General features: G+C 35.9%; 6 protein-coding genes across 6 annotated transcripts; 2 read left to right on the top strand and 4 right to left on the bottom strand.

The window, feature by feature from the left end:
• Positions 1-540: 540 nt before the first annotated feature.
• On the bottom strand, positions 541-2,178 carry LOC130442983 (uncharacterized). Its single transcript, XM_056777407.1, has one exon. The coding sequence runs from the start codon at positions 2,176-2,178 to the stop codon at positions 541-543; it is 1,638 nt and encodes a 545-aa protein (XP_056633385.1).
• Positions 2,179-2,200: 22 nt separating this feature from the next.
• Positions 2,201-2,746, bottom strand: LOC130442982 (uncharacterized). The gene has a single exon (XM_056777406.1). The coding sequence runs from the start codon at positions 2,744-2,746 to the stop codon at positions 2,201-2,203; it is 546 nt and encodes a 181-aa protein (XP_056633384.1).
• Positions 2,747-2,830: 84 nt separating this feature from the next.
• On the bottom strand, positions 2,831-3,820 carry LOC130442979 (uncharacterized). Its single transcript, XM_056777401.1, has one exon. The coding sequence runs from the start codon at positions 3,818-3,820 to the stop codon at positions 2,831-2,833; it is 990 nt and encodes a 329-aa protein (XP_056633379.1).
• Positions 3,821-4,030: 210 nt separating this feature from the next.
• On the bottom strand, positions 4,031-4,933 carry LOC130442978 (uncharacterized). Its single transcript, XM_056777400.1, has one exon. The coding sequence runs from the start codon at positions 4,931-4,933 to the stop codon at positions 4,031-4,033; it is 903 nt and encodes a 300-aa protein (XP_056633378.1).
• Positions 4,934-6,222: 1,289 nt separating this feature from the next.
• Positions 6,223-7,638, top strand: LOC130442976 (potassium/sodium hyperpolarization-activated cyclic nucleotide-gated channel 1-like). The gene has a single exon (XM_056777399.1). It carries the CDS (start codon positions 6,223-6,225, stop codon positions 7,636-7,638), a length of 1,416 nt encoding a protein of 471 aa, XP_056633377.1.
• A 5,881-nt stretch (positions 7,639-13,519) lies between these two features.
• Positions 13,520-15,169, top strand: LOC130442975 (potassium/sodium hyperpolarization-activated cyclic nucleotide-gated channel 3-like). Its single transcript, XM_056777398.1, has 2 exons — positions 13,520-14,061; positions 14,302-15,169. The coding sequence occupies exons 1-2, from the start codon at positions 13,520-13,522 to the stop codon at positions 15,167-15,169; spliced, it is 1,410 nt and encodes a 469-aa protein (XP_056633376.1).
• Positions 15,170-17,794: the final 2,625 nt, after the last annotated feature.

Raw genomic sequence — 17,794 nt, 5'->3', positions numbered from 1 at the left:
GATTTCCAAGGGAAAAACTCGCTGGACAGGACGCGTCAGTTGGCCATCCTGCGTTCGAAGCTTGACAACTCGGCACCGACCGTCAACACCAAGAATCAGTTCTTCAACCACTGCCATCGGCCAATGCATCCGCTTCTGATTGTCAGCGCCAATGAGGACTATTTCTCCCACCTTGGGCTCTCTCGGATTCTCCAAATTACTAGCAGTCATGAACATCTGGCCCAAGTATTCAGACCGGAAACGCTGCTTTAGGCTATCTCTGATCTCTTGGCGATGTCTAACTCTTTTGTGTAGACTCTTCGCATCAACTTCGTCCAAGTCAGGGACACCCATTTCTTGAATATCTCCAATGAACATTTGGGGAGTAATAGGCACCGGATCACTCGGGTCATCCGATGTATAGGTGATGGGGCGAGAATTGATATAAGCAGTACATTCACTGATCACGGTGTTCAACTCTTCAAAAGTGAGTGAAGCCCGTCCCAGAATTTTACGAAGATGAACTTTCAAAATTCCTATTAAGCGTTCCCAGAACCCGCCTCACCATGTTGCTGTGGGTGGGTTGAAGCGCCATTCAATTTGGTTCACTAAACCGCGGGACGCTACTCTCTGCCAATCAATTTCATCGAGAGCATTTTTGAACCCCTTATAGTTTGTACTATTGTCACTGTACATGAAGGAAGGTCTGCCCCAACGCGCAATGAAACGTCGAAACGCCATGATGAAGGCTTCCGTTGACATGGCAATAACCAATTCCAAATGTGTGACACGATAAACAGCACAGGTGAATATGCACACCCAAACCTTGTCTCCATTTTTAAGGTAGAGTGGACCAGCAAAATCCGTGCCACTGATTTCGAACACACGAGCGTCCCTTACCCGATTCTCCGGGAGCGGTGGAGACTCGACTTCCAATGCCTTGGCCCTATAACGCCTGCATATCACACACGCAGACACAATTCTTCTCATAGCTTGCCTCCCTCTAACGATCCAGAATCTTTCTCTTAGAAGGTTCAGAAGACCTTGCCCTCCAATGTGTCCATTCTGCGTGTGCAAGTCGTGGATCAATCTGTCAACAATGACGTGCTGGAAAGGAAGAATATAGGGTGCACGGAAATCTTCAGGGTCTTTTCTCGCCCAAATACGGGTTCTCAAACGCATCAGTCCGACTTTATCTTTGTGTGGCTTCAAATTTTTGAGCTGTTTATCACTTAGCCCTTCAAAAGCTTCATCCTGTATCGATTTCAGAACCACCTTTTCAGCTCTTGCGATTTCCGACAAAGACAACTCTCCAGAGCGCTTTTCCTTCTTTGAATATTTGTTCCACAGAAACCTTATCATCCATGCAACCATTCGAACGATCCGGTGATAAGAAGAAAAGTACCGGGCTAATCTTTCGCAGCAAAACACACCTGGTTCTTGGGATAAAGCTGAAATCAAAGGCGTGTTTCTCCTTTCCATTTGAACTTCATTTTCATCAGGAGGGACATCGCAGTTAGGCCATTCAGAACGCGGCCCGTACAACCATCTCGGCCCCTCCCACCATTTGGAGTCAAGAAGTTCTTCAGGAAAACAACCCCTGCTAGGAAGATCTGCTGGGTTCATCGCCCCTGGCACATGTTTCCACGTATCAGGATCAGTCAGAGAACGAATTTCCTTAACCCTGTTGAACACAAATACTCCCCAAGGTTCCTCTTTCTTGATCCAACACAGAGCCGTGGAAGAATCTGACCAAAAATGGCACTCTACATCGCCAATCTCTTTTACAATACTAGAAGCCATTCGCGCCCCTATTGTTGCAGCCAGAAGCTCTAGGCGAGGAATTGTAGGTCTCTTAACAGGGGCAACACGAACTTTCGCTCCCACCATTATCACAGATACCGTGTTATCTGTTTCAACTCGCAAAAATGAGACAGTGGCATAAGCGACCTGACTTGCGTCACAAAATGTGTGTAGAGACACATTACCAACGGTCAATTTCAACCATCGTGGGACTTCGATTTGATTCAAGGCATCAGCTTGACTCATCCACTTACGGAACGTTGCCTGGCTTTGCTCATTAAAAGGGGTATCCCAGTTCCCAGCCTCACCCCAACTTTCTTGAACTAACAACCTCGGTATCAAAATGGCGGGTGCACATACACCGAGCGGGTCGAAAATACGGTGTGCTGCTGTCATCACTGTTTGTCGCGTGATGGCATCACTTTCCAAAGGCTTGGGAGGGTTTAACCTGAGAATATCCTCCTTTTTGTCCAAGAACGGGGAAACTGGTGTGAGCAGCACAATCGGGGTCGCTCCATTCCCATCCACGAAGATCAAAGCATGCTTTCATAAAAATTTTCCTGGCTTGCGACATGAAGTTCAAAAGTTCCTTCTTATCATCAACCGAAGTCACACAGTTATCAACGTACAAGCATTTGCGCAACTGTGAGATGACAGATCGGTCATAAGGAACCTCTTTTGAAGCCACTTTTTCTTCACACTTTGAGAGATGATGGTCAACAACGGCCCCTAGCAAATAAGGGCTACTGGTCACCCCAAACACCACCCTCCTGTGACGGTAGATTTTCATCTCTCCGACCTCGTCCTTCCATAGGAACCTCAAGCTATCACGATCCTTTTCCGAAACAGAAATCTGTAAGAAGGCTTTTCTTATGTCAGAAATAACGCCTATTGCGTTCAGTCTGAATCGTAGAAGTATCGATGGGATTAACTCTACATAACTCTCCCCTTTTTCTAGACACATATTCAGGCTAGGCTTGCCTTTCTCCTTGGACGAGGCGTCGAAAACAGGACGAATTCGGGTGGTACTGGCTTCCTTAATCACGGCTCAGTGAGGCAAATAATGTCCGAAATCCCACTTATCAAGCTGTACCTCTTCAATAATTTCATCTTTCAGCCATTCTTGAAACACCGCTTCATATTCTTTCACCAAATGACCGTTACGTAACTTGGCTAGGGTCGATTCAAGTCTACCACGGGCCAGATCGAAATTTCGAGGCAGCGGGGGATGTTCCTTCAGCCATGGAAGACATACCTCATATCGTCCATCAGGTAAAATCTTAACTGTTTCCAAGAAGTGCCGACGCACAACCGTTTTTGCCTCTTCTTTGGTACTAACCAAAGCGGGGTCCTCGATGCCCAACACATCCAACCTCCACATATCAGAAGGGTCGAACTCCTGGGCGCAGTGCAAACTGATGTTAACCATACAACTTGTCTCAGCGTCCTTAACGCGGCCCATTATGGTCCAACCTAGGCTAGTTTCGATAGCAACCAAACCACAGCTTAATACCTCGCGTCTCCCGGTGAGTAGCTTTCCCGCAACGTCCGCTCCAACAAGAATGCCAATTGGGCCCTCTCTGTCGTCAGTCAACTCGATTTTCTTCTCGCGAAGTTCAGATACCCATAGACCTTTAGGAATGGAGGGAATGGCGTGACAAATCTGTTCCGAGTCAAGAACTTCAAAGTTGCAGGAAAACGCACTCATCAAACTTTGCAGACGGACCTTATAGCATTGATGCGTCTTGGGTTCAGTCTTGCTCCCACCAAACAATGCATGAACCAAGTTCTCAGTGCGGATCGGCTCATAGCGCATTCTGGTAGCCAGCGCTTGAGTTATATAACTTCTTTGAGAACCTGTGTCAATCAACAACCTGGTGGTGACAGGATTTTCTCCTTTCAAACGAACCCTCAACGTTTGCATCAAAACTGGTGCACTCTGGATACTAGCATAGTTGTACTCTACATCGTTTTCTTTCTTAGTTGCCTTACTAGTTTCAGTAGACGTTGAATTCCGGTTACGAGGAATTGGGCACATCACAGTAACATGAGGTTCAGCACAAACTAAGCAACACAGCTTTTCCTTACAGGGCCGTTTCAGTGGACTCAATACCTACTAGGTCAGCAGCTGTGGTGTACTTTCCAGTCGAGGACTTGACATTCCCAGCACTGCTCTTTGGTGCAGCGCTGGGGACAGAAAACGTGCTCCTAGCTGGCAGAAACCGCTCCTCGCTTTCAACCTTTCTCTTCAGAAAAGAGAGAGCAACTTGACCATTTGATCTGCAGCCTCAAAGAGGGATTCATCAGTACCGGACGACTTCCGCTTACGCTCCCATTCCCGCAAAATTGACTCAGGAAGTGCGGATTCAATTAACGGCGCGAGCATGCACGCGTATTTTTCTGATGTAACTCCCAAACTCTCCCAGGCCACTAGTTGGGTTTCTAGCTTGTCATAAAACTGTGCGGGAGTCAAAGAAACTTTGCCCGATGCCTGTACCAAGACCAATGAGAGTAGCTCCCTAACATACAACTCAATCAGCAATTCATCACGGCCAAAACGGTTTTTCAGTTGGCCAAAAGCCTTCGGATAATTGGCCCCCGATGCAGGATAGCTACTCAACAGTTCCTTTGCTTGGGTACCATCCTTGGCAATACGCAACAAAATCAAGAACTTATCCTCAGAAGGCAGGTCCTCTCTTTCATGGATTTTCTTGAAATATGCCCAAAAACTGATCCATGTTTTAGGCGTGATGTCGAATTTTGGGAGATCCAACTTAGGTAATTTGAAGGTGAGGTTATCACTAGGACCAGCAGAAGAAACTTCGGTAGGACACGCTGTGTTGGCCTTGACTTTTTTCAGTAACTCATTCTTTCTAGCACTCAAAGTTAGCCAGGTGTCCCTGTACTTCTCCACAGTTTCAAACTCCTTACCTAAATCTTCTTCTTTGAGCTGATCCAATGACTCAAACATAATTTCTTTTACTTTATCATCGAGAAGAAAAAGCCTATCAGCCTTGTCGGTAAGCTTCATAAAAGCAACAGTTACCTCCTCGACGGTTGCCTCAGGTTTTCCAAAGGTTTCTTCACAACCATTCGCGGTAATCGTGAAGAATCTTCTAAGTTGCGTTCGTTCCGCGCACAAACGTTCCATAGTTCCAAACTGCTGTAACAAAATGACGTCGACTATCGTCCTTCCCCACCAGGGACGCCAAATGTTTGGGGAATCGGGTTCAGCCACAAGTAAACATACGAACTTAACAGAAGAAACGGAAACTATTTAACCGCAACTATTGAAGATTACACTGACTTTTTAACTAAATAATTTTTATATATATCAAATTTGACAAGACATGAGGTTACTACGACGCGATTAAAGCGACAACAACAACAACCACTTACTTCACTATACCGACTACAACCATGACAGACACTAATTCCACAACACTCTGGCTTATCTCTTGTTTTAGTCATTCATTTAATGTTAGTGTCTTGCAAAGCTATTTTTACTTTTGTCCTGCTCCTTTTTTGATTCTTCTATTTGTTTTCTCCTTAATCAAAGAACTGTAACGATTATATAATTCATGATAAAAGTCGAGGAAATTGAAGGGAAAACTATTTCTTATTTCAATACATAAATGATCTGGACAAAACTAACCTGAAAGTTCAATACCATTATCGGATATCAATTTTTCGCTGAATGCTTGAAATACACGTTTCTTTTGCACCAAATTTTTATATTCCACATTAGTCTAGTCATAGGGACACCCCTTTCCACGCACTAAAGTAATAATTAATACACATATATCTATATTTCACGAGTGTTCGTTTCGGAAAAAATCTCTTAGTACTAGTGCTAGTCGGAAGAAGTTGAGAGGTGGGTAACTCGGATTATGATAACGTCTTACGACAGCGAGAGACCTTAACGAGAAACGACAACGTGAAAGCGCATAAACACGACATACGACAAACCACTTATTGTAAAACCATCTTAAAAAACCGTTCGAGCTACGCTGTCGTAACACATAAAATAATAAATTATTCGTTCATCAGATATTATAACCAAATTTAACGGCATGTGTCATTGTCAACAATGACATATCGTATATAAACTTAACATTAGTTGTCAAATACTTGTGCTAAGAATAGTTCGCTGAAATATATTATCGTTGAAATTGGAAAATGCCTCACGTATGTCAATTATCTCTTAAGTCAACCCAATCGATATTATCATTTGAAAAAATTCACAGGTTCAAATTACTAAGAATCATTCTGAATTTCACATTAGTATCGCATAATCATCCATTTTCTATTATCTATTTCAAGAGCGAGAATCAAATTAAGGAGGAAAAGTATAGACAATTAACTAAATATCCATTTGTTATCCACCCGTTAAGTTCCTTCAGGCAATCGTACGAATTTTGGCTTATAATCCTCTATGCGATGGTGGTAATAATTAAACCCCTAGATGTTGGTATTAGAGATGGTCGTTCAGGATCCTGTCCAGCTCCTGAAGGTTTCAAGTACCAAGATCGTGACTTTAATTTTCGTTGTTATGCAATAATTTCAACAATAGTCGACATACTCTGTTGGAGTGACATAATAATGCAATTTTTCACTGGATACGAAAATCAAGAGAAGAGGTTCATTGAACTTCGACCGAAGAGCATAGCGAAAAATTACGTTTTTGGTCCATTCTTTTTAATCGATCTGTTCAACGTTCTACCAAGATTTACACTAAGATGCTTCATGGATCAGCCTGCTTTATACATACTGGGAATACAGAATATATTCTGTTTAGCAAAAGCAATTCGATTCTTCACACTACTAAATAACTCATCACGAGTGTTAATATATCTAGGTGTAACGTCAAAAATAAGCTTCATAGCTTTTTATTACTCTATTATCACTATTTTTGCGATACATTATGTAACAATGTTCAATATAGGAATGATACGCGTTATACGAGTCTATTTTGGATACGGAGCTTGTTGGAAAGTAATAAAACAAGAACAAAGAACTTTGTCAGGAACTTACATGAAATACGTGTTCAGATCCTGTGCTTACTTACTGGCTACGATGCTTCCTAGAAAATTCTACAAAAATATGGAAATCGAAGAGAGTATTGTTCTTAGTGTATCTTATATTTTTGGAAAATTCTACATAATTATATCATGGATAATTATTGCTTCTACTATTCTACAATCACGATCATTGTATATGAAATATCAAATGCTAATTGAACAAGTTCAAGCGTACATGACAAATAAAAACGTTCCCAATGAATTGAAACAAAAAGTTCTACAATATTATGAATACAAATATCATGGGAAATATTATCAAGAAAAGCTACTAACTTCCTTAATATCAACTCAACTGAAAAAGGAGATGAAATTTCATTCATGTAGTCAGTTCATAGATAAAGTTATAATTTTCAATGATCTTTCAGTGGAAGATATTAAGGAAGTAACAAAAGTACTTATACCTGAGATTATTCTAGCATCTGATACCATTTATCGAGCAGGAAACCAAGGAGATTGTATGTATTTTATAGCTAGTGGTACAATTGCCTTATATACACCTTCTGGACAAGAACTGTGTCATATTCAAGATGGGGGATATTTTGGAGAGCTCGCTTTTCTAATAGAATCGGCCATACGGCCATTGTCCGCCATTGCAATTGAACATTCTAATGTATATAAAATGGATAGAGCCGATTTCCAAAAAATTTTAATGAAAAACAAAATCGTACATGGCAAAGTTAATTCATACGCAAAAAAGTTGCTGCAAGCTGCTCAGAAATTGGAAGAAGCGTATATGATGGATATGTTGGACAATCGTTATAGTACAATTATGTAGCCGTTTTTCAATATTATGATAATATGTTAATAACAAGAGAATAAAATCATGCAATCAACCATATTTGACATTTTCATTATATATATAATATAATGGACAGTATATTTCTTCTCTTGAAATCAATAAAATGATCAGAGTGACCAGACCTCATTCTTAGTGTAGCTATAAAATCGTTGAAAAGTCTGCTCGCCACATAGTCTTTACGGAGATGGATGGAGTCACGTGCAATTCGCTCTACCACGTTCTTTAAAGAGATAAGTCATACGAATAGTCATTCATCGCTCTTCTAAGATTCCATCTCTATGCTGTAGGTATCACATGCCGTTGGTGTATAGATGAGAAAGAAAATACAAACTACAATGTTTAAACACACGGGCAATTCTTTCAATTTGTTCATTTCAAGTTTAAGTCAAAACGCCTTATCTGCAAGTCTCTCGAGGAACTGAATTTTCTCTGTGAATTGACTAATAGTAGTCACTCTTCATGTTGGTGGTGTTTGTCCTTAACTTAATATTCTACTGAAAACACTAACTTTGTTATACTCCAGCAACTTCCAAATTGTCCGCAAGTAACATTTTATGATCATTTTCATTTCTCAAAAGCATTGTAATGAATTTCTCCAATGATACTCGTATTTATTGTCATATAACGACTAATGTTAGTCTTCAGGTCCTACAAAAGAGTATTTTTTTGTTCGACTTTTGAAAACTATCCATCTTTAGACAAAGTCTTCAGAAACTGTTTCACGACGTCTAACAATATATGTAGAGGTAGTAGGAGTAAATTTTTTGGATCCATAACCTCCTTTTCCGACCATCCTTTTGGATATTCATTTCATTAATAATAAACCATATACAGCGCTTGAGATCCATCCTGCTCTCAAAGCTTACTAGAGAATTAAGGTAGAAACAGTAGCAGTCAACGTCATCTATATTTATTACACCATGTTCCCAGCTCTCAAGTCGCTTAATTCAATAAATTCAAAAATAATATGTGGATACATTATTTTTTGAAATGAGATTTTTATTAATTATTATCTAGTTATTATACTATCTAAACAAATCTAGGAAAACTATACTGTAATTACAAGATAATCAAATTTCTCATATAAAAATTAGTGACCTTGATTAATTTCATTTTGGTACAAATTGCCTCAAATTGTGATGATATAAAGGTCAAAGATGTAATAAGATTATTGCACTCTTGTGGAGAAGTTAACAATTGACACCTACTGTCAAAACCAAGAAGTGAAATAAATTTTTTTTCTCTGTTGTTAGAAGAAACTTGCGATTTACTGAGTACATCTCAATTCACTATTCTCGCGTTATTTTTACTATTAATCTATTACATTCTTTTCTTCACTTTGCTTCGATATTTGTAGTTTACGATGTCTCGAAACATTTTTGATACTTACAACTCAAATCGTTCCCAAACTCAAATTACTGCCACGAAATGGATGCATTTTTTGGTTCTTAATATTCCATTTAGATTGAATAAAATTAGAGAGAGAAATGATTTATTATCCAAAAATTGTTACAATTTGTAGACAAAAGCTTGTAAAAACTAAAAAACAAACATAAAAATATCTAAATAAAGATTAGACAAAAAAATTAAATGCGGAATGCGGAAAAAATGATTTGATTTCAATTGGCAAGTGATTGTGCATTTTTTTGCATTGTAAAATATTGACTCTTAACTAATTCTGAATATGGAGTAGGTAGGTAGGTGTCTGCGTTCATAAGTGGATAGCCGTGCAACGATCTTTCTGAAATTGGAGAAGCGTGCTTACGGCAAACGGATCCAAAGATGAATAAGGAAGAGAGAGTCAGATTTTTAAAATCTTTTTTCTTTAGTCTGAGCAAATATCTAACAGCTTTCTTTTCTATTTTAAAGATTCGCTCAAATTGAGTCGCACCACACGAACTTCAGAAGGGATGGGCATAGACTGTTAATGAGGTGGATATGTTCAGTTCTTTGGAAACTGATCTCAGCACTCTACTATTAGAGAAATTGTAGTAATAACTGACATAACAACATTAGAGGCTGAACGATGTTTTGCATCGCTAACAGCCTTTTCCACGCCATCGATTGGAATAAAATTTATACTCGAATTAAATAACTTTGATGAAAGAGTGATAATACAATTTGCAGAGCAAAAAAACGGAGGAGGATAAATTCAAATTTTAAGAAATATATTGTAACATCGCACTAAGGTTCTACACTCTCGAAGCATACCATATTTTACTGAACAATCTCTCAAATGATTCAGTTACTGGAAGTAGTGAATTTCTTCAAGTTGTTCATAATATATTTGAAAATTGAAACATTGCGCGTTATCTTTAAAGATAATGAAAGTAAAGTAGTTAAGTTTATTAAAGACCTCGGTAAAGACGTAAAATAATCTTGGTGACTCATATTTTTCTTGTGTAGCAATCATTCAAAAATCCATCATTTCAGCACGGAATCAATGCTACAAATCTTATACCGAATAAGCGCCATTAACTCAACTAATTTTAAAAGTGCCTTTAGAAGCATTTCGAAAATTGCTACACGACACGGAAAGATTTTTTTGATGCAAAAGACCATCAAATAAACATTCCTACAAGGACAAAATAGGATTAGGAATCCATCGCAAAAGATAAAGAATTTTCTATCTTGACAGATGGCTTGGTAAAAAAATATGGAACAGGGTAACAAAATATAGAACAGGAGCCGATTTGTTTTTAAATAAACTGAGCATCCAAAATTCGTGACACTGGAGTAAGCCTCTGCCTGGTCAAATGGTGATTGCACGATATCCAAACCTATTTAGCCTAGGATCAATGAAGGGAAAACAATAAGATTCACGAGACACTCAATCCAGATCATTGGAGAGATAAATTGTACTGTTGACACAAAACTTCAGAAATGGGAAAGACAACTATTGCAAAAATTGTTAGGGAAGGAATACGATCGATCATCTACCCTGTCGGTGCTCTGCCTTGCCGAAGAAATAATATCAAATAGCAGAATTATAAAAAGTGAAAAATCCTAAACTGGGTTGGAAAATAATGTATAAAAGGTGGTTAGCTAGTTAACTATGTTCACAAATAGTTGGTAATAATATACTAAAGCTGTCCGTGCTAAACTAACCTCATGCCAAGCCTAAATCGACAGTGTTTCACATTAAAGAGACTAGCTGATGACATTTATTGTAAGATCCAACAGGTTGTTAATAAGTATTTGTATGTTAACAAGTAGATCTCAGTTCATTTTTACTAACTTGATTGATATACAGCTAGTGAGTTTTATGTATGTATCTTTAAATGTTTGTGTTATGTCAGAACTAGTTCCACATGTGGGAAGTAGTGCTCAAAATGTTGTCCATTTACTCTAATACAACAATCCATGCAATGTATTAAAGATATTTTGCAACATGGCTGACTGCTTAATTCTTCTTATCTCTGTGGGTAATCCTATCTTTTAATTCCTGAATATTGGCAAGTATTGGTTTATAAATAATGTTTTTTAAGTGATCCCACAAGAAATAGTCTAAGGAATTCATGTCGGGTGATTGCGGAGGCTATCCGATAAAACCACGCCTTCCAATCCATATTTTGGGAAACACATTATTTAGGTATTGCTTTACCTCGCACGCATAGTGAGATGGGGTACCATCTTGCTGTAGCAAAATATTATCATTTGGAATATTATTATTGTCTAAAAAGTTTTCTTTATTTGTAATTGAAATTACATACTTGGATTTGGAAATATCCGAGCCAACTCAGGTATAATACTATTTTCCAATTAATCTAAATACGCCGAACTATTTAATTTATCCTCAATTATTTTGTCACCTATTATTCCAGTCCATACATTCAGTTTTTCGGTATTTTTGGTGTAGGATTCAAGCATCCAACGAGGATTGTTACGTGATCAGTATCTACAATTATGTTTATATTTACAATTTACGTTTATATTGATAAAAAAAGTGGCCTCATCGCAAAGCATCGTTTTGATTTTAACATTTTTCCATCATTAGGTCTGCAAACTCTTCACGTCAATCCAAATCGTTATCTAACAACTCTCTGACTTTGTATGGATGGAATTTATTATCACGTAAAATTTTCATTACGGATGTTTGCGAAATATCAAGTTTCCTGAATATTTGTCTAATACTCAAGTGTGGATCGTCTTCCAGCAGGACACAACATCTAAAGATTTGTTTTCAGTTGATGCAGTTTTTCTGTGCTCTGATTTGGATAAATATTTTACAGAACCAGTTTCATTAAACTCTTTTACTAATTTACTTTACTAATTTACTAACAATAGATCTTATAGGATTTCGGTTAGGAAATGAATTACTAAAGATATTACACGTTTCTTGTTGACTTCTACGCCCATCACCATATCCTATTATCAATAAAATATATCAATTCGTTTTTTTTTAGATAAACGATCCATTGTGACTTTCAATAAACTTCAACAATAATAATTATTGAAACGTCAAATTTGTTACTGTAGCAGTAATAACAAATGTATTATTTTAATTTCGGCGGAGATAACGCAAATGTAGCTATAACTCCGAAATTATGGCATTTAGATTTAGGGAACATTAGATAAAAAATAATTTAAAAAAGTACTTCTTAAGGATTTCGAGAAGCGAAACATATATAGGGTGATCTATTTGAAATAACAAAGTTCATTATTTCTCCGGCAAAAGGAAATATCTGTCATCAATGTAAATACCGCTATAATATCGGCCCTTTTACACAAAAATATATAAAAGCCGTTTGAGAGATAATTGAGACATTCCCTTCATAAAACTCACTCTGTATTACAATCTTTTTAGCACATTTTTTCTTAAAATATGCGCTAATACTAGCGTTTTGTTTGTCCGTTCATCCATCTGTCTGTAGCAGCCATATCTCCTCACAGAAAGCATGTAGACTTATTGATTTTTTTGCATTTAACTCTTGTATAGCTATAGATAAACCAAAACGAGAGAAATTCTGGGCATTGTTAGGAAAAAATTGATTAAATTAACCAAAATATGATCCCATTGGGCAAATGACTAAAATGACATGAATCCACGTCAATAGACATCATAAGACATCGATCAACATAAAATAACAAAGGCTTCGTGTCATTTGAGGTTATTTTTCATTTCATAAACCAATTATTGTGTGAATTGTCAAAAAATAATCAGGACAAAATCATTAAATAATTGAATTTATTTATATTTTACTTGTTTTATTTCTCATGGAAACTTTGTTTTATAAATTAGGATTTTTATTAATATTTGCTAAGGGTACAAAATGCGCTTTAGTCTCTCACGCCTAGAGTACGACGACTTTTTTACTCGTTTTCCCTTTGCTCAATTGTTTGTTTAGGAATGAATCTTGTGGAAAAATGTGGATTTTGATTTCAAATTATTTCCAAACTAAAAACACTTACTTAAAATGGAAGTACTTTTTTCCTAATATTTTTTACACAAATACATACTATTGAGTATTATTATAGAGCCTTTCCATTTGAAACTTACAATAGATAATATATAATTAATAAGTTCCAATATATTTCACTTACATATAGTATGAGAAGAATGTTCATTATTATATAATGTTATAAACGTCGGCAGATCCATCCAGGGCTGTAAACCCTGTAAATACAAAATAAACTTGACCTAGAGTGATATGTGTTTACCGTCTATAGAATAGGTGGTATATATATATATATATATATATATATATATATATATATATATATATATATATATATATATATATATATAAATGTTATGGATAAAAAATGTCAAAAAGACAATACGATTCAGGTAATAACGTCATTTCATCCAAATATGCCCCACAAATGTAAGTTAAATAATGTTATAAATGATAGCATGATCAGTTTGTTGGAAAAAACACCAAACAAACCAAGAAGATATCTTAATACGACTTTGGTATCTGAAACAAATCCATTTTCGGTGCAATATTTCAGAAGTCGAAAAGAAATAAAAGCTGAAAAGATACGACAGCTGGAAAAAGGATATTGGTATGTAATTCATCCTTTCAGTAAATTTATACAGATTTACGATTTTTGGCTTCTGTTGCTGTATGGAATAATAGTAATTGTAAAACCTTTGGATGCATGTATTCGAGATGGAGGTAGTGCGCATTGTCCGACGCCTAAAGATTTCAAATATTTAGATAGAACCGAAATATTCATAATTCATGCAATATCTTCAACAACTGTTGATTTATTGAGTTGGAGCGATATCGTGGCTCAATTTTTTATAGGTTTTCACAGTATAAAACCCGATAAAATCGAGCTTAATCCAAGAAAGATTGCAAAGAGATACCTATTTGGACCATTCTTTGTTATCGACGTTATTGGATCAATTCCAAGGTTCTCGCTAAGATTATTCATGGATAACCCACCGTTGTATATTTTGGGCATACAAAATATTTTTTGTTTAGCCAAGGGAATAAAATTTTTCTCATTTCTTGATACATTATGGCGTGTGTACACCTATACTGGTATAAAATCCAATACCACAGCAATAGCAATTTATTATTTCGCAATATTTGGATATACTATGCACTATGTAACAGTATTACATATATCGATCGGACGTATCACTGGAATATATTTTCAAATGGGTGATTGCGATATGGTTCTTAGATGGCAACAACGATCTATAGCTTCCGTATATTCAGAATACATATTCAGAGCCTCAGCTTACTTCTTGCAAGTTTCACTTCCGCAAGACTATTATCAAAAACTAAGTGTCGATGAACAGATACTGATATTACTATCTTATGGAATTGGTAAAATATTCTTAATTGTAATGTGGACCAATCTAGCAGTTAATATACTGGCAACTAGAATGGTCACAATACGTTACCATAGGTTTATGACCCAAGTTGAAGACTTTTTGCAGCAAAAGAAAATTCCTTATCAGATAAAAAGTAAAATTATCAACTATTGCCATTACAAATACCAAGGAAAATACTTTCAGGATGAATTTTTGACTTTTTTAATGTCAAGCCGTCTTAGACAAGAGGTTAAAATGTGGACGTGTAGATCATTAATTTTAGCTATACCAGTATTCCAAGAGCTTTCTTCAGATGAAATGAATGAAATAGCACGTGTTCTTATACCAGAAATTATTCTTGCGGCAGATTTAGTTTTTAATTCCGGAAATGTTGCAGAATATTTATACTTCATATATAGTGGAACAGTTGCAATATACACTTTTTCTGGTATAGAATTGTGTCACTTGGAAGATGGTGCTTATTTTGGAGAGATTTCTTTTGTTTTGAAAAAAGATATTAGACCATTCTCGGTAATTGCTGTAGAAACTTGTCAACTATATAAAATTCACAAAAAAGATGTGGAGAAAATATTTTCAAGACACAAAAACATTCATGAAACCATGATAAAACAAGCCAAGTTAACGGTAAGAGCGGCTAGAATATTGGAAAAACAGTACAAAACAACAAAACGCAAAAGATATCCATCATCAACTTCTAATTTAACTGAACCGTGATTTTCAATTGTTTGTTGTATTTGTTTTTTTATTTTACATTATATTATTAATAATAGAAGGATTTTATTGTGAGATTAAATATAAATGTAACTCATAAAATAATTTTTAATTCAAAGGATTTCAATACGTATAAGTCAACCAGAACAGCTAGAGAATCAGATGTGTACGAACCGGATTAATGAAATGAAAAGAATACACGGATATCCGCAGTAAATGTGACGTTCCAAACAGATTAATCAATTTACTCCATAGACTCTATAGTTTTACACAATTACAGAATTGGTAGTGTTTGTTGTATATATTCTAGAAAACTAATAATATTCCGTTTCTCTATTAGATAGATGATGAAAATTGGTTTCAAAGAAAAATATCAAATTGATATTTCTAGATTCATAAACTGTGGACAAATCAATTTAATATAATTTTGTTATAATTGCTCATCATTAATAACATGTTACATGTCCTGACACACCACCTGATTTATCATCGCACAGTCAAAACTACTAATCCTGAAAAAAAAAAGTTCGCAGTAACGAATAAGTATAGAGTAAATTTTATGTTATTTTCTTTGAAGATTACACACGAGTAAGGTCGGAGGAACAGTTCATTATAAATTATTCAACATTAATTTCAAAAATAAATGTAAATAGATGGCGTGAGCCCCCAATATAAAGCCTCGTAAGTTTACCTATTATTTTGCACATGTTCGTCCTATTCGAGTCTATCAGGGAGGAGGTACGGTTTAAAGTCTGGCAGTCCTACATGTGGCAAGGTGGCTATGGTTATTATATGTTCTAGCAATGAACCAAACATAACGAAATATAGTAATTACAAAAATAGATCATGTACGAAGGATGTATTCAAGGTTTTCCTGTAGATGTGGAACTACGGAGCATTCATAAGGCACTACACTCTTAAAGCTTCTAAATACATATAGATGAAACTATATCAATACACATTGAGTTCTAAGATAAGGTATAATAAAGTGAAGAAATGAAAGATTAATGAAAATTGACATGTTGATAATCTAACATATGCATCCTTTAAGTATTCAAGTAATAAAATAGAATATACAGTCTTATATCCGTTTTGCAATTATTAGTTTATAATTCATTACAACTTTCATAATGATTTATCACCCATTAAAAACACGCTAACTTTTCGAAAATTAAAGTAAAGATTGATGTACCTTCGTTGATTTTTTCGTCATTTTTTACAATAACCAAACAAGACGCTTTGAATTACCGCACGCTGCTTTCGACTAACAGTTACTGCGAATTTTTAATGGTGATATGGAGGTTGATTTTTGAAACTAATACTAATACAACATCTAATTTTCAGAATATTTTGAAAAAAAATTAATACATTATATAATACTAATATTATATAATACTATTTTTATGAATAACAAAGTAGCAAAATGATTGAACATTCGTAATTTTGACAGATCAAAACCTCTTTCTATTTTTTCTGTACAACTTATGGTTATAAGTGATCATTAGCTAAGGTTTATTTATTTTAGTTTTAGATTAGCAAGTTTTATCACTGTCTCGTACATAGCTACTTGTCGTTTACTTCTAAATGGAGGACTTCTCGAAAAAATTTCACGTTTGCCAACATATAAAAGTAAATCTTCTCATTATCATAACAAGTTAAACTTCCAACTTCTCTATACTTCATTGTATCTATTCTATCAACTATGTCGCCACTGAAAGCCACAAACTTTATATAAATTCTTTGTTTTTTCATACTGTACAATAAAATCGAATTTACAGCTCTAATTTGAGTCCGGAAAATGGCACTTTACGGTATCCTTGGACTTTACAGTAGTCTTAAATTCTCCTAATCACGTTTGAAATAATTAGAAATAAAAAATCAATTAATATCAATGAATAAAATTTTATTCTAATTTTCTAATTTTAACAGTAGTGGTGTGGTGCAACTACTGTTACTAAAAACATTTATTGTAGAAATTACTGCAAGTACTTCTTTATTTTCAATAATGCTGAAAGATGTGTGGTTTTGGTTTAACACTTGTCCAAAAGTTTCACCCCCTTGTATCATTCTTGCTATTTTCTTTTTACTCTCGACGGATTTTTCCACATATTTTTCAGCCACTCATAAACTATTCCACCCACCATGCCGTTTTAAAACATTGATATCAGCCCCAGCATTGACCAACAGCGTTAACGAAATCCTTTTGAAACAATGTCCGGTGTACTTTTCTGGATGCTCAAGATTGAGGAATTGGTGCCTCGCCAACAGTGTGTATTCCAGCTCTTTGACCTACACATTTTTCTTGTCTGTATCCTACCAAAAATTCTTTTAGTGAAAAGTGTGATTAATACGAACCACTAACTGAGTTAGGTTAGTAGCCAAGTTCGTTGGAGCTTCAGCTTATTTATCCACGAATCGCAAGTAACTTGTCAATAATCATTCTTGCTTACACCGTTGCGTGCTGATTCCTGCTGCATTCCTAATTACTCGTGCTTCAATTTGATTCAAGACCTTCTGGTAGACTACGATTGTATGGTACGAAAAGGTAGTTAATCTCAATTAACACCTGGAAACATATAGCTTAAATATCGGCACTGTTTTTAGAATTTTTTAGATAGTTTTCCAAAA

This window comes from Diorhabda sublineata, chromosome 4, assembly GCF_026230105.1.
Source record: "Diorhabda sublineata isolate icDioSubl1.1 chromosome 4, icDioSubl1.1, whole genome shotgun sequence".
Taxonomy (NCBI): Eukaryota; Metazoa; Arthropoda; class Insecta; order Coleoptera; family Chrysomelidae; genus Diorhabda; species Diorhabda sublineata.
This window is presented reverse-complemented; position numbering and strand designations above follow the sequence as displayed.

Coding starts and splice junctions, on each gene's coding strand:
- LOC130442983 (XM_056777407.1), bottom strand. CDS start 2,178: ATGACAGCAGCACACCGTATTTTCGACCCGCTCGGTGTATGTGCACCC.
- LOC130442982 (XM_056777406.1), bottom strand. CDS start 2,746: ATGTGTCTAGAAAAAGGGGAGAGTTATGTAGAGTTAATCCCATCGATA.
- LOC130442975 (XM_056777398.1), top strand. CDS start 13,520: ATGATCAGTTTGTTGGAAAAAACACCAAACAAACCAAGAAGATATCTT. Junction 14,062..14,301: donor TTCATGGATAACCCACCGTT/GTATATTTTGGG, acceptor TATGGTTCTTAG/ATGGCAACAACGATCTATAG.
- LOC130442978 (XM_056777400.1), bottom strand. CDS start 4,933: ATGGAACGTTTGTGCGCGGAACGAACGCAACTTAGAAGATTCTTCACG.
- LOC130442976 (XM_056777399.1), top strand. CDS start 6,223: ATGGTGGTAATAATTAAACCCCTAGATGTTGGTATTAGAGATGGTCGT.
- LOC130442979 (XM_056777401.1), bottom strand. CDS start 3,820: ATGTGCCCAATTCCTCGTAACCGGAATTCAACGTCTACTGAAACTAGT.